Source organism: Helicoverpa armigera, chromosome 11 (genome assembly GCF_030705265.1).
Source record: "Helicoverpa armigera isolate CAAS_96S chromosome 11, ASM3070526v1, whole genome shotgun sequence".
NCBI lineage: Eukaryota > Metazoa > Arthropoda > Insecta > Lepidoptera > Noctuidae > Helicoverpa > Helicoverpa armigera.
The window spans coordinates 4894239-4919541 of NC_087130.1; the positions used below are offsets into that span (position 1 = coordinate 4894239).

The 25303-nt window shown below is 41.0% G+C and overlaps 3 protein-coding genes across 7 annotated transcripts in view; 1 reads left to right on the forward strand and 2 right to left on the reverse strand.

The window, feature by feature from the left end:
* Positions 1 to 63: 63 nt before the first annotated feature.
* On the reverse strand, positions 64 to 1568 carry LOC110370114 (p21-activated protein kinase-interacting protein 1-like). The gene is made up of 3 exons (XM_021325847.3): positions 1362 to 1568; positions 998 to 1289; positions 64 to 884 (listed from the first exon to the last, which is right to left on the reverse strand). Exons 1-3 carry the CDS (start codon positions 1428 to 1430, stop codon positions 82 to 84), a joined length of 1164 nt encoding a protein of 387 aa, XP_021181522.3. The 5' UTR covers positions 1431 to 1568; the 3' UTR covers positions 64 to 81.
* A 227-nt stretch (positions 1569 to 1795) lies between these two features.
* On the forward strand, positions 1796 to 9296 carry LOC110370110 (uncharacterized). Of its 5 annotated transcripts, none has more exons than XM_064036747.1 (9): positions 1796 to 1969; positions 2079 to 2353; positions 2583 to 2745; positions 2885 to 3056; positions 3636 to 3758; positions 4974 to 5088; positions 5709 to 5893; positions 6354 to 6450; positions 6612 to 9296. In XM_064036747.1, exons 2-9 carry the CDS (start codon positions 2115 to 2117, stop codon positions 6661 to 6663), a joined length of 1146 nt encoding a protein of 381 aa, XP_063892817.1. In that variant the 5' UTR covers positions 1796 to 1969; positions 2079 to 2114; the 3' UTR covers positions 6664 to 9296. The 5 variants fall into 5 exon arrangements, with proteins under 5 accessions (XP_063892817.1, XP_049706929.1, XP_049706927.1 ...); XM_049850970.2 differs by having other exon boundaries at positions 1797 to 1969; positions 4974 to 5193; XM_049850971.2 differs by having other exon boundaries at positions 1797 to 1969; positions 3636 to 3746; positions 4974 to 5193.
* Positions 9297 to 9665: 369 nt separating this feature from the next.
* The window catches only part of LOC110370111 (protein-L-histidine N-pros-methyltransferase), a 44881-nt gene continuing 29243 nt past the window's right edge, over positions 9666 to 25303 (reverse strand). The window contains exons 3-5 of the mRNA XM_021325843.3: positions 12608 to 12820; positions 12125 to 12300; positions 9666 to 11825 (exon numbers count right to left, since the gene is read on the reverse strand). Coding sequence (XP_021181518.3) covers positions 11602 to 11825; positions 12125 to 12300; positions 12608 to 12820 — 613 coding nt within the window. The 3' untranslated portion in view covers positions 9666 to 11601. The remainder of the gene's footprint in view (positions 11826 to 12124; positions 12301 to 12607; positions 12821 to 25303) is intronic.

Here is a 25303-nt window from a genome sequence, read left to right on the forward strand (position 1 = left end):
CTTGATGCCTATGTGATGCATGAAATCTTTTATGGGAATATAATATTAAATAATACAAAAATATCCAATTGAAACATATATTTAATTAGCTGGGGTTTTATTTTTGGGCTTTTTGTTGCGTTTTCGTTTCTTAAATTTCTTTGCTGGTGGTGGTTTAATTTCCCCATCCTTTTCATCATTGTTGTCTTTGTCATCATCCCCATAGCTAATAGTAACAAAAGCACCAGGTTTCCTTTTAGGGGGTGATGTGACTTCCTCCGCTTCATCGGAATCATCATTCTCTTCACTTGCAGCTTTATCTTCAGTTTCCTCTTCCTCATCAGATTTCTCTTCCTTCTTGATAAGATGGCTTTGTCTATTCAATGTAACACAAGTCACTCGACATGCAGCATTGCAGGAACATAATTCATCCAGTGTTGAATCATCTACAGACCAAACTTTCAATTCCCCTGAACTAGATGCAGAATACAGAATTTCATTTTCATAATGCAATGATTTTACCCTCTGTTTGTGTGCCTTGTATGTCAGAGCTTGAGTATCAGAGACAGTCAGTGTGATTATATTACCATTTTCTAGTCCTACAAATAACCTTTCATCTGTTAACCATTGTACAGATGTTGGTTTTGAGTTACAAGTGATTCGTTTTTCTACTCCAGCTTTACTAATTGTCCACACATCAACTGTTTGTTGTGAGACTAGTGAAAATCTATCACCTCCAGGTGAAAACTTGATTTCTGTTGGTAATAGGACTCCTTTACTAGCAAGGTTGATTGTGAAAGCTGGCCGACCCTTGATCAAGTTCCATGTTCTTAATGTTTTGTCACCACCAACACTGAGAGCAAGTTTATCAGATGGATGTACTGCAATCGCAGTCACTGGCTGACCTGAAAAGTAACACAGCAGGTTAAATTATAAAGTATTATAGTCTAATAAATATATGTGCCAAAAGTGCAGTGTCTCTTGAAATATTTTTATTTGAAATAAAGGAATTGCTTACCTCCATGAGCTTTTTTCCATATCTTTTCTATTTGCCAGTTGCCTGTTCTAGTAACTATTATGGAACCATCATCACTGCCTGTTAGCAGATGCGTGCCACCATTAGTGAATGCAACAGTATTTATTGTACCATCGTGGTTCATGAGAACCGTGTGTTCTTTACGAGTTTTCATATCGATAACAACTACTTTATCATCTGTGCCACCAGAGGCGAGGAACTTGCCTCCAATAGACATGCATCGTACTGATGCAGTATGCGAGTGAGTTGCAAACGTTTGCTTCAGTTTTGTTACCTGAAAAGACGAAATTACATTGAAAAACAGAAAAACTACACACCTTGACGGATGATTTCTAAGTATGCTTACCGCATCTTCTGTACGAATTGAGTAACCGAGCAAGAAGCCTTCGTAAGTGCCAACTACTAATTCATCCATTGCAGTCGTCAACCTGCTATTTTACTGTTGAATTCTTCAAAATGATGCGTAAAAACCAATTATTTTGATCACTTCATAACCTCAACACATGCACGTTTTGTTTGTGCCACTGCCAGAACGTCAAATAAAAATGTGAGATGCCAACCAAAGCTCAGAAATGGAAATTCAGGAGCTCTGAATACGTTTATTTACGTCACCAATAAATAAATAAATTCGTTTTAAATATAGGGAATTATACGAAAGTGAAAAAGTCTTTATTTTCCTTATGTATGCTGAATTTAAATTCTAATTATTGAGTTTGGATCTAAAATTAGTCAGTTAGTTTCTAGGACATCACTAGAACATTTTTTTAATTTGTATTTTTTAGTCAACAATCGACAATCTTCAGAAAAAATTGACAGACAGCGTCAAGAGAAAAACGAAAACCTCACTTCACTATTTCTATTTTTTGTGCAAGATATCGAATGGATAAATCTGTAATTAAAATTTAATTACTAAAATTCAGTTTAATTCTTTAGCACGAACATATTATCATTCTGGTAAGTATGCGTGTACACGGTGTATGAGGCAGTGTTTTAGTGAACGTCTGGCGCTATCGATCTCCGTGGTTGGCATTATTTGCTAAACAGTTTGTTTGTTATCTCGAAGGATTCCCAAAAGAGGACATATTTAGACATCTACAAGATGGATTTGGCCGAGACGATGAAGAGTGTATTGGCTAAAAGCACTGGAACTTCAAGTGGAGCGGCGAGTACGTCAAGCTCAGCGACCCCGCACGGCGCCGAGGGCTATGTCACCGAGAAACTGTACATGCTGCTGCAGCTATACCTACAGAACAAGGGCTGGAGCCCCAGCATAGAACTGTTACAGTGTTTCAGTGATCTCAAAGAGTCCTCCATGCTTCCCAGTGCTGCATATTTACAGTGAGTCTTTTTATTTTTTGATGTTATAATTTCTTACAAGATTCCTGTTTTTTATATTTTTTTCATTCATGCAGATATAAACATACAAATAAAATATCATGTGTAACATCATAAACATAATAATGCCTCAGTTACTATTCTGATTATTAATAATTTCCAGAATTCTCTAAGCATAATCACATTTGGTGCGATACGTATTTCATTATAACAAAATCATGCTTATTTTCAGAATGATGGCATCCAGAGTGGGTTTAGATACACAGGGGAGACTGATTCTTCGCGAAAATGGCAAAATTATATTACCATATGAACATTTCGCAAATGCTGTTATGTTGAAACACATGAATGGGCCTCATGGACTCCATTTAGGATTAGAAGCCACTGTCAGAGCTGTGAGTACATATGTAAAACTGTATACAAATGCATTTAAAGTTCATGTCACTATTAGATATGATATAAACAGAAGTCTATTGTGTAACTCCACAGTAAAGTATTATCCATGCTAAACATAATAAACATTATTCTTTTAAGGTTGTGGAGTCATATACAATAGGCAGAGAGCAGTTTGGAATGGAGAAGGAGTTCATTATAGAAGTAGTGCAGAACTGCCCCAACCCAGCCTGCCGGTATTACAAGAACCAGCTAGAGATGACACAGAAGTCAATACAACAGCATCTGTCACAGCAGCCCACATACATACCTGGTATTTACTGCACTATAGCTTATTTACCAATCTCTGCAATTTCATTAGGTATATAAGGGAGTCCCAAAGCAACCAAAAGATAGGAAACTATTCTGAAGACCTACAATTTATGCAATTGAACATTAGTTCTTACATATTTTTTACAACTCTGACAATTTGTGAGAAAAATAAACATACCTCATACGAAAGTGGTGCTGATATTTAACTAAATTATTATTGTTCAATAAAACAATAGATCTGTGAATGATTCTCATTAGAAAGTAATAATTATAGTGTGCAGTCAAGGTCCAGTTGGTTTCCATTAAGATCATGTACTTTCTAACTGTATATATCATGATCTAGTTGGGAAATCAATGGAACACAAGCCAATACCAATGTGTTGTTTGATATGAAAATGTTTTTTTCCAATTCTGCTCTCTATAATGCTTATATATGTGGGAAGGTGCACTTTTTCCTGACATTCATGATTTTTAATACGCATAACAAATCTGAAAAATGAGAGTGAGATGTATTTTTGATAATTGATAAAGCAAAGGATAATGTTTTGTATCTTAAATGGTACATTATTCTTTGCATCAGATGCGGGTGCTTCCAACTTGCCTGACAGCCAGGCGGTGGAGCGTCTGTTACGCAGCACGGCTCTCGCACAAGACTACCAGCTTCCGCTTGCACCACATCTCGCCGCTCTCAGTGAGTTGTTATGTAAAAATCACCTTTCTTTGTCTTTTATGCTATTTTACTAATTCTCGAAATGGCATTTGTTGGTCACATTTACATATTTGCGGTTCTTGGCAGTCTGCCTTTACTAACCCAACTTATTTATTCTCGACATTATTTATTGTATATGTTATGGACCAAGTGATAAATTGGGCAGTATACATAATGCCCGGTCATGATGAATAATGCCCAATATGAGAGTGCAATTTGATAAAAATTATTCAAACAATCAAATTGACCGGGCACTATACATATTGCCCGTGACCTTTTGGGCAAAGTAATACAAAGATATTTAATTTCATTTTTTTTATTGTTATCTATTGACATTTAACTTAAAATAAACTAAATATCACACATCCCATATCAATTGACAGAGCATAGAAGTAAGCATGCAACATGCAGCAAGCATGGCTTCTGTCACGGCTCCGGCGCTGCGGGGCTCCGGCGGTCCCATGCGAGCTTATCGTCGCAGATGGTTTTCACGCTCACCACCGCAGCTTCGGCTTGCTGGCCGGCTCAGCCGGCCAGCCTCAGCCGCGGCGGCGAGCGCTTCAACTACCTGCTCCTCAGCTCGCAGGCCGCCTCGCCCCTCCGTGACTACGCGGTTTTGAATTGCACTCTAGGGGTAGGGCAGACAAGACTACGTGGAGTCGGTTTTGCAGCGATTCGTTTTCGTCACTAAGTTCAGTTTTTAATACAATGTTTTGAATCCAAATCAAATTCTACCATAAAAAAAACGAGCCAAGAAAAATGAGATCAAGAAAAACGAGGCCGAGTTAGTAAATTAGATGACAATTGTCCAATTAATAATTTTCTGGCTAGACTTATAATTTCCCATTAAAATAGAACATATAATTTAAAACAATAATCATAAAATATGTAGCAAGTAACAGGATTTATTTATTAGAACAACTGCCACCCTCGCACCGTATAAAATATAGCTTTATTATCAAATTGCCCAACTATCATGTAGCAATATAATAATGCCCGTGCCAAGTGATAAATAATGAAGTTAAGATAGTTATTAATCATGTGGCCCGATAAAGCTAGACATTATTCATAATGCTCGGGCATTATAAATAATGCCCGAATTAATCACATGGTCCATAACATATACAACATTATGTGGCCAATGACATTGATACATTAATGAATATTGAAAAGCTAGTTGAAAAAACCTTTTACTTTCTTCTATTGCAGCAAGCCTAACAGGCGAGAAGTCAGATCGTCGCAGCCAGGACAAGCTATCACAGCACCAACAGATGCTGCTTCAGCATCAGAACCGATCACTGGGCCATCAGTCGTCCATTGACAAGTACGCTCACTCTCAACAACGCTCCTCCAGCTCTTCACAAGCCAGTCTCGACACCAAGTCTAAGCATCATTATTCTGATGAGCATAAGCTCACTGATTTCCTGAGGTAATTGATGTTTTGTTTTACGTCTTTGTGTACAGAGTTACGTGTTTCGGGAGGCACGCATGCAGCTGTTATATCAACATCTTCGGCAGTTTTTATGGGTAGTTAAAAGCCAAAAAGTCTGACAACCTGTTTTAGCAAGGATATTGTTGTATACAAAATAGTGGGTAATTTAATTGAATTGCCAGTACACATCGAGAACAAAATGTCGAGAGGAGATGTCACGAGCGTAAACCCTAAGAAAGTAGCGTCACAAAATGCGGGTTATCGGGGATGGGCAATGTTACTCGCTACGCCCTCGCCTTTAGAATCTACTCACTTTTTTGTAACACCAAAGTTCTTTGACAAATGTCTGAAGAACCCGAACGCTTTGGTAGGTTACTCGTATCTGATTGTTTTGGTAATGCCCTCCGTTCGTATTTGACCTAAAACAAGGTGCCCGATGTACCTGCCTTATGGCATCTCCGCTCTTTCTTACTCTGTGGCAGTACACAACAAAACACGTTGATTGGTTGCAGGGCTAACCTGGAGAGCCTGGAGTCGCTGTCGGGCGGCTCTACGCACGCGGAGCGCGGCGCGGGCGGGCAGGAGCGCGTGGTGCGCGCGTTCGCGGAGCTGGCGCGCAACCTGCAGCGCATGCGGCCCTGCGTGCGCCCCGCCATGTGCAAGCCCTACGGCAAGCAGAGCGAGCAGCTGCAGAAGAGTACGTACCGCAACCTGCAGCCCCACAAAACGCCCACCCTTTTCTATCTGTTTTCGCTGTAAAGTAGAAATGGCGCAACCAACTCCCGTGTTTTTACATCCAACTATCCTCTTTAAACAGTTTAGTTAGCTTTTATCGAGTGAGCTGCAGATTGGATCACCTAACAAAAAATATGTATGTAGCTACGTAATTTATTCGTTGCGTTAGCACCTATGACACAATTTAATTATTAAAATTAATAAATTAATAAAGAAGAATAGGACCAGCCGACCGAGTGTCAAATATTGGTGTTCCGATATTTATTTATTTATTTATTATTTATCGTTTGTTGCCGTCCTGAGAGATCCTGTTGAGCAGATACTATTAGGTCCTGCTATATTAAACATTTTGAGCTGCTCAGTCGTAGATGTATTTGCTATGGTGAAGAAAATTTAAATATGTTAAATTTTTATCTTTTCAGTACTGTTGGACACAATCCAGTTGGTGCAGTCACTGCGCAGCTATCTGCCGCCGCCACACATTCAGGTCACCTCGTGGAAGAATGATGATAAACTCCGGTAAGACAAATTAACTGTCACTATATACATATAAACGAATCTTAGTAGTTGTTGTTACCTATTTCAATAATCTATAATAAAGGGGATCATTGGCATGTTTGCTTACTGTGGATGAAACCGCGAGAAAAAAAATACTTAATTCTTTTTTGTTTAATATTCAGCTCTAACAACATGGAGGAGCTGGAGAGCCGTAAGATAGTGAGCGGCAACTAGCCACCGGACGCCAGCGCCGCCGACGGCTGAGCCGCGGTGACGTCACCACGCCCGCTCTCCACACGGTTCGATCTGACCATTGTAGCTTGCAGCAACACATATCTATACATATATAAACTACGTCTTGTAATCTCATATTAGCAATAGAACCGTAGACACAATGTAACGTGTTATAATAGTGTTGTATATCAATATTATCACATCTCTTGCTGTAAACTTCAATATTCAGGCCACATCTGATGTTAACTTCATATTTAATCAATATCAGCATTTTATTCGTAAAAGTAATTTCTCGATTACAACTTGTCATTAGGTAGTGTGTAAGTTGAGATAAAATTTCCATTTATTTGGAATGTTGTACCTTGAGAGTGAAACCGTGTCGGACACCGAGCTGTCGAATATTTTATTATTTAGTAATATTGTTGTACGGATCTGTGCGTCTACGCTTACGCTGAATTACTTGAATATCGGGCGGGAGAAGATTGTGTAACAGCATGTTCAGCACAAACTTGATTCATATAATAATGTAGTTGTTTATCTGCTGTCCTTGTTTTTGCGGTTTTTATTGCTTTACTTGTTGGTGTTTGCAGAAGTTTCTTTTTATATTTTACTTACATTTTTTCCATATTATCTGTTGTAAAAGTTCATACAGTCGATGTATGTTATTGCTTTCGTTGTTACTGAATGTATTTAATGGTTAAAGTTTTTTTCTACCGTAATTTGAAGATTCGTCCTAATTATTTTAAGTTTAATCTCAGTTATTATCGTAAGTGCATTATTTACACTGTGATAGAAGTGTAATAGGAGTAGGTCTGAGCGAAGTCTTGACATGAATGTTACTTAGGAACGTATGTAGTAGTGAGCGTCGCCGGCTGCTCGCCGAGTATTATGCGCATTATGTAATAAAGTTTGATCGCCATGTCTTGTCTTGTGAGTGATAGGGAGGTTAGTATCTTATTGAAGACTGCAAATTTTTCACGTCTTAGCTGATGTTGCCTGTGGATTTATAAAATTAGGATCTGTAAGAAATGATGAGATGTGCATACTGTACACTGAGACACTTGTCGCCTCGTACAAAACGGAATTTTATTCATAAGGTTTTAGGTATAAATTATTATTCGTAGTTAGGACACTTTTTCACGTACCTATTATTATTTTGATGTCTCAGTGTACAGTAGAGTAAATAGACGGTCGAAGGAGCTTAGCTGAAGTGGACTTTGATCGAGATGTATCACTGATAGGAGTCACTATTTACTTCCATAACATCATCATGTGAAATAATGGACTACATAAGTTTAATGATTAGTGCAATAATTAGGCAAAGCCTACTTTAAATTTAAAGTTTTGTATCTTAGTACTGTAATTCTACATTATAAACATAATTTGTCATATTCGCATCACAACGGAGGTGAGTGTGAGGTTGTATTGTATAGCGTAAGTACCAGATTCTGACATGGTCTCGGTTCATTGGATTGTTGTACGCATCACAATTTATTTGATTATTGTCAAATAACATTAATTGTAAGCAGCTTTTTGTAGGTAAGTGCGTTGTACACTTATGTTGTATTTCATATTCGTATTAGCGGTCGGTTATGACAGAACTATAATCGGCATAATATTCTACGTTACAACTCTTGTCTCGGTACATTATCCAAATATTTACGAGGCTACTATGTTTTCATCGACAACTAACAATACACCTAGTATTAATTAAGTTGATATAACCGTCAAAATCTTACTCTTGAAAAAGTATTATAAACTTCCAAAAGAATCTCTCTCTGTATTAGAATTATAAGCTTTCTAGTCAAAAATGGATTTCATATTGCATTTTTTTATTGATATAATCGGAATTCTTTCATAAGGTATTGGAAATTGATAAATTTTAATGTGACTTATTTCTTTGAAGCTCTCTGTCAGTTCAGCGTGCTATTATTTTTGCGCAGAAATAACTTGATCTCGTACCATTGCACGTAACTACATGGTATTCACGTTCTGAACAGTAGGGCGACAATGGCAGAGTATGAAACTGAATATTTTCTATTATATTACTTCCTCTTAGTGATGGTTAATTCATACGTAATAACATAGTCTTTTGTATTGTATTGTAGTATTTACGGACACGTTAAATTATTCATCATCATCATCATTCATTAGTATATTTATCCTCTGTAAAAGCATTTATTATTGTTTGGTAAAACGTACCCGTAATTTTCAACAGCGAATAACGTTTGGCATCTGAATTCTGTGATAAATTTTTATTCAATCAAAATCTAATTTTGACATAACGCAATACCAATCGGAAAATTAGTTACTATTTTACATTATTTTAAAATTGTGTTTCGAAATTTATTTAAGTTTATAGTGTATCAGCTGGTGATTGCTTGGTTTTAGACTGATCCAAATTGAGAAATACACGACACAAGGAGGTGTCAACAAACCTCTAGTATTACTATTATTTCGCCGATACAGAAGTCGATTCGGTATTTAAGCAATCACCAGTTGTATTTATGTAGTATCAAAATTGGCCTTGCCATGTAATTTATTATTTGTATCTGAAGATTCTTTTAATGTAATGGTGGTAATTTAGTAATGAAAAGCAGTGCTTAGAAGTAAATAAATAAATAATGACAAAATAGTTTTTCTTTTTTACTTCCATTATTTAGGTTGGAACTGAAAAACACTTATTCCGAAACCTCATTGCACGATGCATAAGCTATTTGATGAAAAATGTTTAATTAGATCTTTGTAAAGAGAGGAATTCATTTTTCGTAGGTTTTTAACCCCTGCCTGCAATACCAAAGAAATTGATCAACTAGCTTATGCATGTGGTTCATCTTGCAGTGGGATCTCGGACCAACAGGATACATGAGCACAGTTAGGCAGCCACTTCTTCTAAAACTGTTTTCAGCTGCATCAGGGTTGACTTCGTCAGGAAACCAGCCCATCGTGGATTGGCAGTCAATAGTATCTACCGTTGATTGAATGAAAACGAAACAAGGGAGTAGATCAGAGAAAAAAATATTTTTATTTTTATGACAATCATTATTACACCAATCATTTTGGAAAGAAGTAACAATGTTCTGATCAACTGAAACTGTTCGGAATGTTTATGACATTGCCACGATTATACATACATTAGAGCAATTATTTCAAATCGTTATTAATTTTTTTGTACGCGCAAGAACGAGAAAACATGCAAAACCGAAATTATATTCGTGGAATGTTCTACATACACACATTTGGCACAATATTTAAGTACACAATATAATAAATACTTATTTTTGATTGCTTATCAACGACAATATCAATAACTTTAGTTTCACAAACTACGCGTAATACAATAATCTTTGAAAATATATTATTATACGAGTATTTATGCAAATACATAGCACAATATCACGCCTGTTTTCCGAAAGAGTTAGGCAGAGGGTATTCCAATTAATAGTACACTGGCGTCTCGCCAGTTATCATGAACCCTTTATTAATAAATATAATCCTTTGGAATTATAATAGGATCTCAAGCTTAACAATGACGCTTGTGACAAACAGATCTGAGTTGTTAGGGATTTTTTATTATGACTATAGTAATATTAAATACACCACCGTAGAAAACGTACAAAACATCTAATATTTTTTAAAGTTACATGGTATACAGATTATATTCATTTATTTCATAATAATATTAAACAACTGCTATCGATGTGCGTATGTGTGTGTTATGGACCAATACAATAATAATCTTACAAATACTTGAGAACTTGATAATAAGAACATTCGATGATTGTCACTACCTTGTGTTGAATAGAGCAAAACTATATTTACAACATATTATAATTCTTTGAAAGTACGTAAATAAATCGTTTTGAAACGAAAATTGACAACATGATTAAACTATTAAACAATTAATTAAATTATTAAAAATCGTACATAGAAAAAAGATTTGCAACTCGATTTGACATTACGTAATCGATAAATGCGTTGGACCGACTGACGGGTCCGAGTGTTCAAATGCATTTGTGAATAGAACACGATCTACACTAGGAATGTAATTATGTAAGTAATCTTATGCACCCTACGTCGGTGGAACCAAAGAATAGGGTGTGGAAAACATTCGACACTACTCTCATTAAGCCAATTTGATTTTCAAGGCCTAATATGGACTGTCCCCTAACACTTATTTTTGGATCCACCATAATAATCTTACTCCAGCCAACTATCATAATGATATATTTTTTTATTCCTTTCGAGAAAGCTTTAGCATTAAATGCCAACTTTTGAAAATTTACCGAGGCTGTAAATTGAAATTGAAGAGGCTGTATTATTTAAGACCTTTAGAAAAAGAGCAATCAGTATAATACCTTGATTAGTACCTATTAATGGATGGCTGGTCTGATCAACTAACCACCTCGTATAGTTAAACAGCGAAACCTGTACGTGCAAGCGAATGCAGTATACGATACTGAATGCCTATATATTAATTAATGTTACATTTAATGTACAAAAATCCTAATACCGTGATCAAGTTCCCGAAAGTCTGTAGTTCGATTAAGTATAAAAAATCGTATAAAATTTATTATAGGTAAGTTTAAGTAATTTCAGAATCGTATGCTGCATTCCGAACTTACGAACAAAGCTTTCGCACTAGCGGATTTTCGGCTTGGTTTTTCCGAACGGATCGTGCAATTGTTTGACAGGTTCACACGATGACATCGAAAACTGTCGGACAGGACTTTTGGTGGTCGGAATGAGTGGTGCGTAAAAAAAACGCGCGAAAATCCACTGATGTGAAAGAAAATGCGAGTTTTCCCGTGCTTTCGTTAGTGTCCTCACGAAAGCGTCAGATACAAATCCACTCTCACTTTTACAATACAAGTTAGGAATAAGAATTTTAAGCTAATTGAGTATAATAAATAATCGTTGTAGCATGAGGTTTCTTGTTTAAGACGCGGGGTCTACGGCTGTTGGTTTGAATACATACACGGAATCGTCGAGCCAGTAATACGCTTGGGCGAAGTCTCCTTCGCAGAGGTAGGGGGCTCGCGACCACGATACGAGCTCGAAGCCAGCCTCCTCACGCATGAACTTCACGAAGGCAGTCAATTGGTCTTCGAAGTATAAGCCTTCGATTGGCAAACGCTCTTCTGGTTTGTGGTCTGAGGTCACTGGAACAGGTTAAAAAGGGGGTCATTTTTGTACTGAGCAGCCAGCAAAAGCCAGCAAAATCCTGCTTTAAACATGAAATAATAAGCTTATTTCTTCTCTTTGGAGACGGAGCAGACATAGGAATTTTCCTATGTCTATCATCTGTATGTATCCTTTGTCTGATTTTTTCGGACGGCGCAAGGCAGACCAAATATAGATCTTGCAAAATTATGAAGTTACGAGTTATGTCCTAAATATACAACCACACCTCTTCGGCCAAGGGGTCTGATCCGTTGGCACTAAGTATTTCAAGGCCTACCTTCCACGTAAGGCTTGTACGGCAATACGAGAGCCAGCATGAGGACTCCGCCGGGCGCGAGCGCGTCCCTGGCTTGCTTCAGCATGGTCTTCGGCTTGCTGCACCGGTCCAGAAGGTTCAGCATGCATATGCAATCGAACTGGCGGTAATGGTGCCACTTCTCAGTGTCCAATAGTCTGGAACGGAAAGTTGTTTATTGATTATTAATTCGAGTTTCGAAATTCATAAGCGGCAGTTCAAGTGAAACGATGAGACTATCCGTGAAACCCAGAATTATCTAAATAGCAGCGTGAGACTCAGATGTGACTGGTATCTAGAGTAATTAGTTATTTCTTTGGTAATGAAATGGTACGCTTGTGTTTGATCTTACACACCATTTTTCGCACCACTTATTCCGAACGCCAAAAACGCCAAAACATCTGCCGATTTCACATGAATTACCAATTTGCACCAACATACATAACTACCAAAAACACTACTAACTTGTATCCCTTTTCAGCGAGTGTCTTCCTCATGCTGGCCGATATTTCAGTGGCATAGTTGTGCGGGTAGATGTGCGCGAAGCGGCGGCTGACCTCGCCGTCGCCAGCGCCCACGTCCACGAGTGCGCCGGCGCCGATGCCGTGCCCCGTGACGCGCAGCAGAGCCCGCGCCTGAGCCTCCGACAGCACGAACATAGAACCGCGACCGAGCCAGCTGGAACAAGCATGGTTTGATTGATTTTCTTCAATACAACTCGTAGTCGGTGGCAGGAAAAAAATTTGATGCTCATCGAAACTCCTTAGTCTTAAGATGCTTAATAGATATGGTTTGGTAAAGAAAATTTTGCAAAAAATATCTCCATAGCTAAATACTGCAACGTGTCATGGTTATTTTTATTGGCAGGTAATTCTTTTGTAATATCGTCGAGAACCAGTGCATATTCATTAAATTCCATAAAAGTATGCTCGAAATTATTTAAAATTACGGATATCATAAATAATCTTTTCTAAAATATTAGCTAGTAGGACTTATGTTCAACTAAGTAGTCGATCATCATGAAATGAATACGGGGTAAGAGAAAATTGCTTTAAAGAACAGGGTGTGGTAACGTTCCACCGCCTGGAGTGAACATGCGATGCTATATTACAGCCACGATTCAATGGAACTATTAATTTTCTTATCTAACTTAATTGTCCAAATAACAAAGTTCGTTCGATGTTTTGAACCTTCTAATTTAAACGTGGATAGGTTTCTAGAAAGCGATTTGTAAGCTCGTCGCTGAGCTAGGCAACAATAGCGCAATTATCTAGTGCTGGCGTGGGTCGTGTGGTGGCGGCGTCGGAAGGAACAGTGCGCGATGCACGGTGCGCGGTGTCCGCAATTACCGGGATCAAGTACAAAGCGCGCTGCGGGCTACGGCCGGCCGGCCAGCGCCGCCGCTCGCTGCAAATTGTGCGCCCGCGGCTCCGCGACCCCGCGACGTCTTCATCGCGCCCCGGGCACCAACACAAGTGGATAATGAGTAGTAAATCCCGCTCTCATTAGCTGAGACCGAGCGACGCTCCGATCGATACGAATTCGTCTGCGCCGGGTAAAGGGATAATCGGCGCTGGGCTCGAGCTCTGTTATTAGCCGTAGTACCATATATCACGTACGGCATTATCCGAGGCCTCCGGCGTCCGCGCCGCAATTACAGCCGCCCGAACAGCGCACACCGTTCAGTCACAATGCCCTATTAGGAAAGCCTTAGAGGTAGTGTTCAGTAAAGCAGTGTCAGAGTCTGAAACTAGAGTACCTCAATACATTTCCGAAATGATCGTCTGCATGGGATAGCAAACAAGTGCAGAACACGTAGTTAAGTCGCGTTACACGACAGGTATAGTTTGATACATATGTATCGCGGCGGGCAGCGTCGTCGTCGGTCGCTGGCAGCTCGTTTGCGGAGGCGCGCGGTACCGATTGATTGCTTTATTGTCTGGTCGGTGGCTGGCGCTGCGAGCGACGCGCAATACATGATACATGAAGCGGCTGCGCGGCCGCAACTAATGAGCACCGGCACCGCGTAATTGTCACCGGCCGCCGCGTAAACTCGCCAGATTCCACACTCGATGTGACAACGCACGATTGAGTCAACACGCAAAAAGATCACGGGAATATGACGGCGGTTGTTACTGTGTTGTCGGCGGAATCAGGTGATTGATTTATTAGGACTATAACGAGGATAAGCACCGTTGTCGAGGTGACAATTTACCCTTCTCCTTTGATGTAAAAAGTTTCCAAATGGGTACTTTTTAGACTTTTGACGAAAAGAGTGAGGGAATTTTCATGGCCGTAGTGAAGGTAGATAGATAGACACGTACTCGAGGCGATGAAGTAATAGGTAACAGAAACCACACGGAAGAACGCGGTCTGTCGAGTGGAGTTGAAAATTGTGCGGCGCGGGGTGACGTGTAAATCGAGTAGAGCAGTAGGTAGGTGGATAGGCGGGCGCGGGGTATCTATTTCAATAGAATGCGGTGGCTTGCAACAAGGAATCCGATGCGGTTATCGACGACGGAGGTGAGAGATGTGTCGCCGGCGGGAGCCGGGGCGCGGGCGGGGCTCGTATCGCGATTGCATCGGAGAGCAAACAAGCGGGCGCGACACCCCGCCCGGGGGCGCTCAAATCATATTACCCCCGGCCTCACACCCGCGCCGCGCCAGCGCCACACACGTCATAAGAGTGTGCGTCGCTATGGCGACGGCCCGGGCCGTGCATGATATTAGTACGTGTGCGGCTCATCTCCGGCCGTTTAAACTTAACGCGCCGCCGCCTCGCGCGGGAAATTAAAACCGGCTCCGGACCGGAAGGAGCAATCGACCCTCACGCCTCGTACGGGGACACGGCCGGCCACCGCTCACACAGCCGCCACCGCCGCTCTCACACCGCACACATATTGCATTGTTCTACATGTTTGATTTACTGGTCAGGTTACGCAAAAATAGACAAATAAAAAGGTTATCTCAGTAAGTAGGCATCTATTAACTGGCTCTATCAAATTGCAAGGCTTTATGTGCCTTGTAAATGTTCTGTGTTATCGTGTCATGGTTTTGTAATAAATCATACTTAATAGGCATTGTTACACTGATTGGTTACCAATGCACGGTTTCACGGATTCTGATTGCTTATTTATAAAAACCACGTGTTTCTGTTTAGTTACAACAGTCAGAGCAGAACTGTTTGAAAGAAAACGCGGGAATCTTTAATAAGCTCTTGAAAGACTAGCTCTTTATAAAAATAGTTCTTCCAGCACTGAATTGTTAAAGTCGTTTAGTCCACCATTTCGTTTTATATAGGTATGCATCGTAAAAGCACACTAGACAATCATTAAAATATAACGTAGCTAGGAGGCAGCCCTCCCTTATGTAGATACCTACACATTTGCTTTACTCAGACATTGTCGCTTTCAGGCACCTCATTAGAGCGCGTCCCATGTGAGCCTACCCTCCCGCCGCCCCTCCCCCGGCGCACCCCCCACTCACACACACATGCACACACTCTCCAGCAATTCTTTCTCTCAGCTCGCAAACTTGGACGGATAATTACACTTAGATAAGACCCCGTCCTTGTTGTGTTCTACGGTAGCACCATTTTATGTGAAACGAATTATATTATGTAATGTTGTAGGAATTAAATATGGAAACCATAAAGTACGTGGGTACCTATTGAGATTGTTGGATTGGTTGAATGAGAAATTCTCAAAAGAAAATGAAGTCTGTGTAGGCAGACGCGTTAATACAAAATTGTTATGAGAATGGAGTTTGATTGTCATTAAATGATCATACCGCTTTCTGTTGAACTTTATTGGCCAGTTACTAGAATTAGTCGAGGCACGCCAACAAAACGTTCTTGGTTACTACTTACTACCTGGAAGGCCAGCCAAATATACACATGATAATTCCAAAAGTTTCCGTCTGACATCAGGGCGCAATAAAAATCAACTTCTATGACTCACAATCGAACGTCAGTAGAACGTTACGCCGTGTCATAACCCCGAACAGCACTCAAGCTGCAATAAACTATAAAAAGTGGATAGTAAAATGTATAAACAATGAGAGCACGGCTAAAACGTTTTAGTGTTAAGAGTGGGCCCATAAACCGTTGACACGCACCCGTAAAATATTAACGATACCTACAAGAAAAATGACGACTATCAATGTAGGTACCGATTTTCGGTCGCGAGGACGCGCTACAAATAATGGCGGTACCAAATTTATACGCGGACCCGAATTGCCCCGATTGAATATTTTACCAGGCCACGAATGAGTCCGGCGATATTTTTCTATTTCGACGCCCATTTTTACTATCAATTGCTTAGTTTCCCCCTAATATTATTCGTGGCTGTGTCGTGTCTGATTCTGCTTTGAATATCACACGGGTTTTTGACAATATTAACGATCCATTAGGAGCCATAACCTTCGAATTTAAATTACACTGAAATTATGTAAAACGGGTGCCTCTGCGTAGGTTATATTATTTCATACATTCGTTATTGTATATTTCAAAATGTCTATTTGCATTCTGTTCACTTGAAGATGTGAATGTTTGCGAGGCTGCTGAATGTTTATATCTTAGCGTTTCGGAAACACAATAACCTTTAAAAGGTGTAAAGGCGTGGGCTCAATTCGAGTCCCAGTCAGGGTTTAAAATAACTCCTCGGAGGCGAATGGTTTATTGCTTATTGAGTAGCTCTGACGAAACGCGCCTCCGACGATAAAACATGGCCAGAGTGGAATCTCAGTCAATATCACAATATACGCGACGACATTGAAATTATCGCTCGGTGGGAGGCGATGCCGGCCGGCGAGGTGGACCTAACTAAAACAAAATAAGAATAGTTTGAAACAATGAGCATTGTCGCGATGTCTGTGCGTGTGCGGCGAGCGCGCGGCGCGGGCGCGTGTCGCCGGCGCGGGTGCGGGCGCGACAGCACCTCGTTAGCGGGCCGCGCGCCATTGGCCGCCGCGCGGTGGGCGGGGCGCGCGACAAACTGCGCGCACGCAAATAGCGCACCCGCACACAAATTAAAACAATAAAATGAAAGTAATAAAACAAAGTGAACCCCGAAGAGTATCCACTATCGCGAGCCTTAATGGCCGAGCGGAGGCGGCCGCGGCGGCCTCTCGATTTATTGAGTAAGGTGCTTCGCCCTGCAACCTCGGACACACGCCAAAATCGGAAAACTAATTAATTGACACACTAACACTAGTTAAATGTACGTATAATTTATTGTAGGAAATACAGATTTAATTGTTGAATGACAGAGTAACCCTGAACCAATCCTGAAAATCGAAGAAGTTTAAAAATCTTGTGGCAAGGTTAGGTAGTGATCGTATAAAAGAATTAAGACATATTTTACTTATTCCTATACATACATTTTAGGATGATCATTATAAAGTCACAAAACTATTTATTTATATTTTTTGACAGGTCTTACTTAGGTACTTAGTGACTGGTTTTTCATAAGTTGTTTAATATTTCATAAATTTGTACGAACCCAACCATTTTCAGGTTGAGGTAGGTAGGTATCAATGTTTAACGATCAAGCAAACACTTTTCCACCGAAACAGAGATCGCCAACATTTTATTAGAGATTGCATTTGCGTTAAACCATCAAGTCCGCAGGCTTTCAATGAGGAAATTCCTAGTGCGCTCGGGCCCCGGTAACGAATGTCGTCTCATTTACTAATGTGTCACATGCAGCCGGCGTTGTTTCAGGCACGAGGGCGGGGGGTGAGGCGAGGTGGCCGGGAGGGGGGGAGAGGCACGTGGGGTGGCAGAGCGGGGTGGGAGGGATGACCAATGGCGTCGCACCGAGCCGCACCGACGATGCAACGTTAATTACGCTATCATGATCAAGTGTGTGTCTGATAGTGAGCGTGTACCTATGTAACGTGAAAACTAGGTACTAGGTAGAGGGTAAAGCTAGGTGGTTGTACGGTCCTATCTCACCTCTTAGTTAAGTTGGTTCTTCGGAATTTAAGAGTTCCACAGAATTCACAGGGAAAGCTTTAATGAACTTACTAATTGAATAGTTCCTTTGTTTCAAAAGGAATAGTCCCACAACAAGACGAGAAAAAAAATCTGCTGAAATTGGGTAGACAATGTTCTAATCACAAATTACCTTCTTGAGTACCTAAATATGCAAATTAAAAAGTTGCATAAGCAGGTATTTCTGGTAGCTACTCAAATAATTTTTCAGTATATTCTTAACTTGAAAGTTACTTAAAGTCCCATGAAAATAAAGATACGTTATATTTATCGATCATCAACAAAAGGGCAACCCTGAAAGGTCTCCACATCGTGTGAGGCTTTCGCTCAAGTGTAAACAAGAGGCTCGGCCGAGTTTCCCCATAGGTACTTGATACAGTAGAGCATGTGAGGCGCGGACGTGATTATGAAAAGGCTCGTGATTACAGCGGGCGGTAGTTAGAGGCTCATTAGATGTGCCGGGGTGCACGAGATGGGCAGGGGGGCGCTCATCTCACCGGGTGCATCGCTGGCTGCGCGCGCAAACAAATTAAAACGTAAGACGCGCCCTAATCAATAGCCGACTCCGCCGCGAAGCCGAATTAACTCGCCCGAATGAAAAAAATGAACAAAATTATATTCGCGCGAGACCTCAACCCCCTGCGGCCGCCCGCCGCCCGGAGGAAATTGCTTTTCTTTCAGTGGGCGCGCACACACGCGGGGCGCCGCGACGTGAGCGCGAGAGGGTTAGCACCGACACACACAATATTATAATTTACGTTTCCTCGTATATCGAGGTGTAAGTAGGTACTTTACCTGGGCGTTTCGCGCCTGCTCAGCCCTCGGCTCACGCTAAATCTGAGCTTTATACGTTCACTTGACGCGACGAGAGCAATATTAGTTTCGAGTCAACTCCTTCCCTACTACAATATTTATTAACGCTCCAACAGCGCCATACGCGACTTTTTCATTTCCTTTTTGTTAAAACATGTTTGACAGATGATAATATAAACTATTTATTCATCACAGGTGTAAGGGGATTACCAACAAATCTATAGAATCCAATCAGATGTCAATAAATTTTCGATGAATGCGCATGATTCGACACGGTTTTTATACTACTCTCATTCTCATTTCATAAAACACGTTAAGTATAGGTAAGTCTTTTCTATATCAGGTACCTATACTTAGTTAGCTTAGGTACTATTTGGCTAGCATAAGTACCTAAGATTTCCCGAAAAGTGTAGATTACATTAACGCCTCCAAACCCTACCTAAATAGCTGCATATAAGTGATATGGGTATGTTTCAGTAGGTATGCGAGTCCGGTTTCATTAACGGGAATCGTGGCTGTAATCTGTGCGCCTTCCCGCCCAATTAACGCGTGGGCGATGAGACGTCCGCCCGCCCGCACGTCCCGCTGGCCAATGGCGGCCGCGCGGGGATTAATTAAGTAACTTCCCGTCTAGCAAACCCCCCTCCCCCTCTCGCCGCCACCTACCCCGTGCACCTCACCCCCCCGGAGTCTGCGGACACGCCCGGAAAACTAACCACCTAATGAGGGGAGATGACCTCATGTGACTGTGTGCTTTGTCTATTCAACGTATGTGCAAACTACGTTCATTTGTGTGCAGCAAGTGTTGGCCTTTTGTGTGTATGTTATGTAAGTGGTCATCCGCTGTGTTGTTACATTACCTACAGCTCGTCTCCGGGCGGCCGCGGAAACTTTGTCATGTGTCGCACAACTAAGCACGAACAACTGTACACATTGTACGCGCGCCAACGTTGGAGTAATTGACATGCATTCATCCGCCACTTTCACAATGTCCACCAATATGAATAATAGACCTCTTTATATTTGTCAGCGGCAGTTCTAGAGAAGTCATGCACGTGGACGTCCATGGTCCATATGTAAAACATCCAGTTAGAGACATCAGGAAATTGCACAATAATGACTGAAAACTTGGACCTCTATTTTAAAAGCTAAGTATTACGGAGGAATAAATAAGGATGCTAAAGTTAGAAACTGCTCGTTAGGTCGCAGAAAATGGTCTCTTATTTCAGTATGGTGGCTATGTACCGTGTATATTAGTGGGTATGTGAGGGAGGATGGGGAGGTCAATTAAGCGGAGGCCTTGCGTCGGAAGCTTCTATGACAGATGGGAGGGCGCCGAGGGACATGTTTGCGTATCTCGGCCACAGAGGCCGGACTGTGATCGAATGCGATAATGTATGAACGTGGAATACCAACATCATAACAAGAGGAGGGATATTGACAGTTGGGTACTTTCCATTTAAGCATTTGAGCCAAATATACTAGATCATAAGATCTATTACCTATAGGTACTGCGAAAGACTGGTTTTACACTGAAAGAAATACTTTCAAACCACTTAGAGTGTAATTTTCAAAATGGCAGTACCTACCTGTGAGACAAGTACACATGGCAATATTCTACACTCCACAGTGTGAAGGTCTGCCAACTCCTTAAGGAAAATGGATGAAAACAAGGAAACGTAAGCGTCTGAACACATATTTGTTTTCACACGCATTTGTTTTTCTTTCAGTTTGTGTAGCACATACCTAATGATGAGTATATTTTTCAGATGTTGTCATAGTAGATATAGTTGAAAGTAAATCGTGAAATTCTGTAATAGAAAACAATACCAAAGATGGGATGACTGAAATCAAGGTTCATGATTTCCAAAAGTTTTACTTACCAATAGGTAAAAATAAATAAAAAAAAGACTCTTCCGATAACTTCTACAGATGATTGGATTATAATTATAATCTACCAAGACCATCAACACCCAAAGAGATGGGTCCCGTTTTTGGTAAACAATTTTCGTACTAACATAGCTGTTGCCTGAATATCAGAACGACACTAACCAAGGAAGGATGCCTCAATGCGCAATACACCAAACAATACTACATACATAAACGCCAAGTCACTATGTACGTACAGTTGACGTAAGTACACATTTAAATATGTAGCCGACTTCATAAATAAGTTAACAGCAATGAAACTTTTATGGCCCATATTCTTTATCTTGTTTTGAATTTCATCATCTCGTCTGCAACGCGAGATTTAAGTGTTAAGCCGGCTTTTTGTAACCCTCCCAATGTTTTAGAGTCGGTTTTGCAATCTGTAGATTGGATCCAAATAACTTATCAGTCGGATTTTCTCCGTATGGTGATCCGAATCGAACTCGATACATATTAAATGTGACGCGCTCCAGCGACAGTTACTTTGCAAATACTTATTGCTTTTGAGATTGATACGAATGTCGCATTGTTTTCCAAAGATTCCACTTGGCTATTAGCATGGTTTCTGATTCTGAGGTAGTTGGACATAGCACACATGACAGAAAACCACGTTTGCCACAAAGGTTCGAAGTTGATTGTATTCACGTTCATGTGCACTTAGCCTGTGTAGGTAATGGGAGGTCGGTAGCTAGCACTAGCCCTTATCGCCAGTTACACACCCCTTTAGGTTCCCATCCATAGCTATTATGCGTTAAGTATTGTTTCAGCGTGATCGTAAGTAAACGAAAGCAGGTAATGCACGAGGAGTACCTTAATTGAAATTAATAAGCGTGTGACCTCTTCGAATACAATGTGTGGAGGTTCATAATCCAAGGAAGCGAGGGCTGTGGGGGTGCCAAAATAACTAATAGTTTTCGCGGGGGCGTGTTAGCATTTTTCTTCTGGCGGTGACGGCCGGGGGGGCGAGAGGAGTGCGGTGTGCGCGGGGCGGGGGAGGCTGGAATAACTCTCTTTCAGGAATGGCTACGCGGATCATTTATACTTCATCGGCTTTGTTAATAACAGTGTTGTAAGCCCCCAACAATGAAACGAATGTTTGTTCTTTTCGAGAAAGCGAGACTTTATACCTGCCACGGGCAGAATCTAGGCGAGCAATATTTTCTTCAAGTATCAAAATAATAAGAGCATATTAATCTGAACCGAGCAGTTTGATAAATTGAGACATTTACCTTTGTTTGTAAACATAAATGGCCATAGCTACAATTCGTGATTGCTAAAGTTCTCAGTGAGGATGGGGTTGTGTGCCTCCGGGTCGTTGGGAGCCACTAAAGCCTGAGCCCAATTCTTCCACCTACACCTGTTTTACGTCCCAATGAATCGCTGCATGTAAATAAACCCGCGTTATTGTTTCTTTGAAGGGTGCGTAAGTCGGTTTAGATCTTTATTTACTCAGTAGCTAAGTATATTAAGTTGCCGTCATGGCGAAATAAAGGTAAAATTTACACTTCCACGAAAGGATCCGCAAGAAACGCGTGAGGTTAATAAAAGTAAAGTCAGTTGATAGTTCAGATGTTTGTTTTGTTCGTGATTTTCTATCGAATGTCGAACTTAGTATCTAATTGTTTAATTTACATAAGTAAGTATATGAGGCTGTAACATCAACGGCTATTTAAAACAATGTGGACAGACAAGGGAGTGCCTGCGCCACTCCTTCACGTCGGGCAGTGATTAATTGCACGCCCCCGAGAACGCCCGGAAAATCACAACCCTTTCGCTTCGTCTTAATTACCACGCCTCGCTTCAGCGACGCGCCCCTATTGGCCGGCTAAACGTGCCGCTCTGTCGCCCCGACTTTTAATTGGTCGTTGGTAATTAACGCTGTGTAATCACCAACCGCGTCGCGCGAGGGGCGACGTTCCTAATTTGAATTTTTAATTACTCTCGCTCGCAAGCCGTGGAACGCCATCCGATTGGTCGAAGCGTTTCTTGTTTACACTCAGAAACAATGCCTATTGTCTTTGCGATGTTATCTCGCTTCACACTTTATTCTACTGGTTTGATTGTGAGTCGTACCTACTACATTGTATTAAAGTATTTATTTTTTGTTTTAAGATTAAATAACTTGGCAATGCATTTAAACCGGTTCAATGTTATTACGAGCGTTTGAATTCAGCCCATAGAACAGTTGAAGCTCTCACATCTCGCGCATCTAACGTTCTTCGATTATGATTCTGAGAATGTCTAATCGCAAGCAAGTAGATAATGTTCCATACTGAGTTATGAAAACGAGCGTGCGGAGTGCATTCCTGGCATTCCCAGCAGCATTAGATCCCACGTATGTTATGTGAGAGAGGCGAGCGCATGCCGAATTAGCTCATTACTGAAACACTGCCTGCGCCGGGAGCACAGATTTATCCGACTGCTTGCACCAATAACATCATTACCTGTCGGGATTTCAGCGTTCATATCTCTGAGCGCTTTAGGTTTCAATTTTATACCTCGAGCAAAATTATACGTATAAGGAGATAATTATGAATATCTACACGCTCATTTTAAAGGCACCTAATCAACTTTTTCCTTTCAAAAAATCAACTTAAAGCAATCTGCTTTTAATATTTTCACGGTTACAGATTTTCATGTCTTTGATAATAAAAACGAATTAACGTACTCTATAGTAAGTCTTTGCATCCCTTTATTAAATAAAGATAATATTGGTCTTTAAAGGTTGAATCATAGCTGCGGATACGCGGATAGGATCTGCATGGTGTCGTGGTACTTACGTAATTGATGAGTTACGATCTATTCATTAGAGATTGCGAAGTGAACAACGCTGGCTAGAACGTGTGAGCGCGGCTCCGATTAGAGAGGCGATAGACGGTAGCTAAGGAGGTGTTTATGCGTCCGCACAGCCGCGCGAGTGACGTTGAGTGACGCGGCCGGCCGCGAGCCTGCCGCTTAATAAGGTAAATGAGATGCGGAGCCTGCTCGAGCGCACAGCCCCGGCTTAAATTAGCGCCGACTCGCGACTCGCGCGCTCGCCTAACAAACGCCTTGTTACCTAAGGGATTTATCCTAAACGAGCGGATTTTCTACCAAGATCTCGCGTTCAGGCATCGAATTTAGCGAATCCGTCGAGGAAAACGTTCCCGTAACGGTCGAGTGCGGTGTAGCCATTTGCACAAAAAATACAATCGGATACGGATCGTGTGCAATTGTGTAGAAGAGCTTTAATGACGGTTTAAATATATTCATTCTTAAAATAGTTAGTAGTAAGTAGGTATGTAGTTGTAGCTGTGGTATTTTACATAAAAACGTTGGTAGGAAGTAGCAATACCATCATTACAAGGACAGGCATCTTCATCTGCATTAGAATAGACTGGGGCGTAACAAAAATAATGCATTAGAAAGAACTAGTCGAGTCGTTTTAATCGACAAAAACGCGGTCAGTTACATTTTTTCCCCAATTAAAAACAGCTCGATGGTAGTTTTTTGGGCTTTTTATTAGTTTTTGGTCAGGCACGGTTTTTACCCGGGGCACGGGTCAAACGAGCTGAGACAAAGCGCGGCGTGGATGCGCGCGCGTCGTGCCGGGCGTTTGGTTCCGCGTGCCGGCCGACCATTCAACGCTAATCGCTTCATTCACCGGCGAGCGAGCGCTTTTTCCTCGTGGCCGATCGGTCATGCATTCCGAACTCGGACACTGCTGACTGTACCCGATATCGGTTTGATGTGGCAAATTAGCGCGTGCGTAGCCTCGCACTGCTCTAAATATTACATCTAAGTACTTAATGCAAATAGGCTCACTAAAAATCCAGTCACTGCTAATAACATTTTTTTAAATCCTGATCCAAAAGTAGAGTATAAAAGCTTAAATTACTGCATTAGGTGAGTAAATATGTTAGGCATCCATAATTTATAAGCTTACCTACTAGTTTACTTCTGAAAACGACGAGGCCCCATAAGAAAATCTCCTCTAATCAAATGAGACCCGCGACTTTTCGATTGTCTTATATCCCACACCCCCTGAAGCCATCATCTGAAGGGTAGTAGTTATTGTCTGAAGGCCACATTTATCAGGAAGTTTATATTTGCAGTACAATGTCACAACAGGCGTCGTTCTGTTGGAATCGGACGCAGACCACTCTGGCTGTTTGTTTACCATTAGGAATGTGGTGTTCGTGCTGCGTGCAACTGAATGTGGTGCGAGAATTTATTAAAGCTCGTATTTATTAGAGACTGAAGATTTTTAAAACTTTTTTTGTTTGGGGCCTTTATCGTCACGTCATTTACCTTTTTAGTTGTGTTTGTATACCTCTCCATTAGCTTTGCAATTTTCAATTCGCATTTATTATAGCTAAGACCTTTAACGGTCTTAGTTAATCTTTAACGTCATCAACATGTTGCCTTTTTAATTATAATAGGAG

What these genes read in the sequence shown, in the direction of transcription:
- LOC110370110 (XM_049850970.2), top strand. Translation starts at nt 2,115, where the DNA reads ATGGATTTGGCCGAGACGATGAAGAGTGTATTGGCTAAAAGCACTGGA. An exon ending in GAGCGAGCAGCTGCAGAAGA is followed by an intron (nt 5,894 to 6,353) that starts GTACGTACCGCA and finishes TTATCTTTTCAG; the next exon opens with TACTGTTGGACACAATCCAG. An exon ending in AAGAATGATGATAAACTCCG is followed by an intron (nt 6,451 to 6,611) that starts GTAAGACAAATT and finishes TTTAATATTCAG; the next exon opens with CTCTAACAACATGGAGGAGC.
- LOC110370114 (XM_021325847.3), bottom strand. Translation starts at nt 1,430, where the DNA reads ATGGATGAATTAGTAGTTGGCACTTACGAAGGCTTCTTGCTCGGTTAC. An exon ending in CAATTCGTACAGAAGATGCG is followed by an intron (nt 1,290 to 1,361) that starts GTAAGCATACTT and finishes TCGTCTTTTCAG; the next exon opens with GTAACAAAACTGAAGCAAAC. An exon ending in ATGGAAAAAAGCTCATGGAG is followed by an intron (nt 885 to 997) that starts GTAAGCAATTCC and finishes GTTACTTTTCAG; the next exon opens with GTCAGCCAGTGACTGCGATT.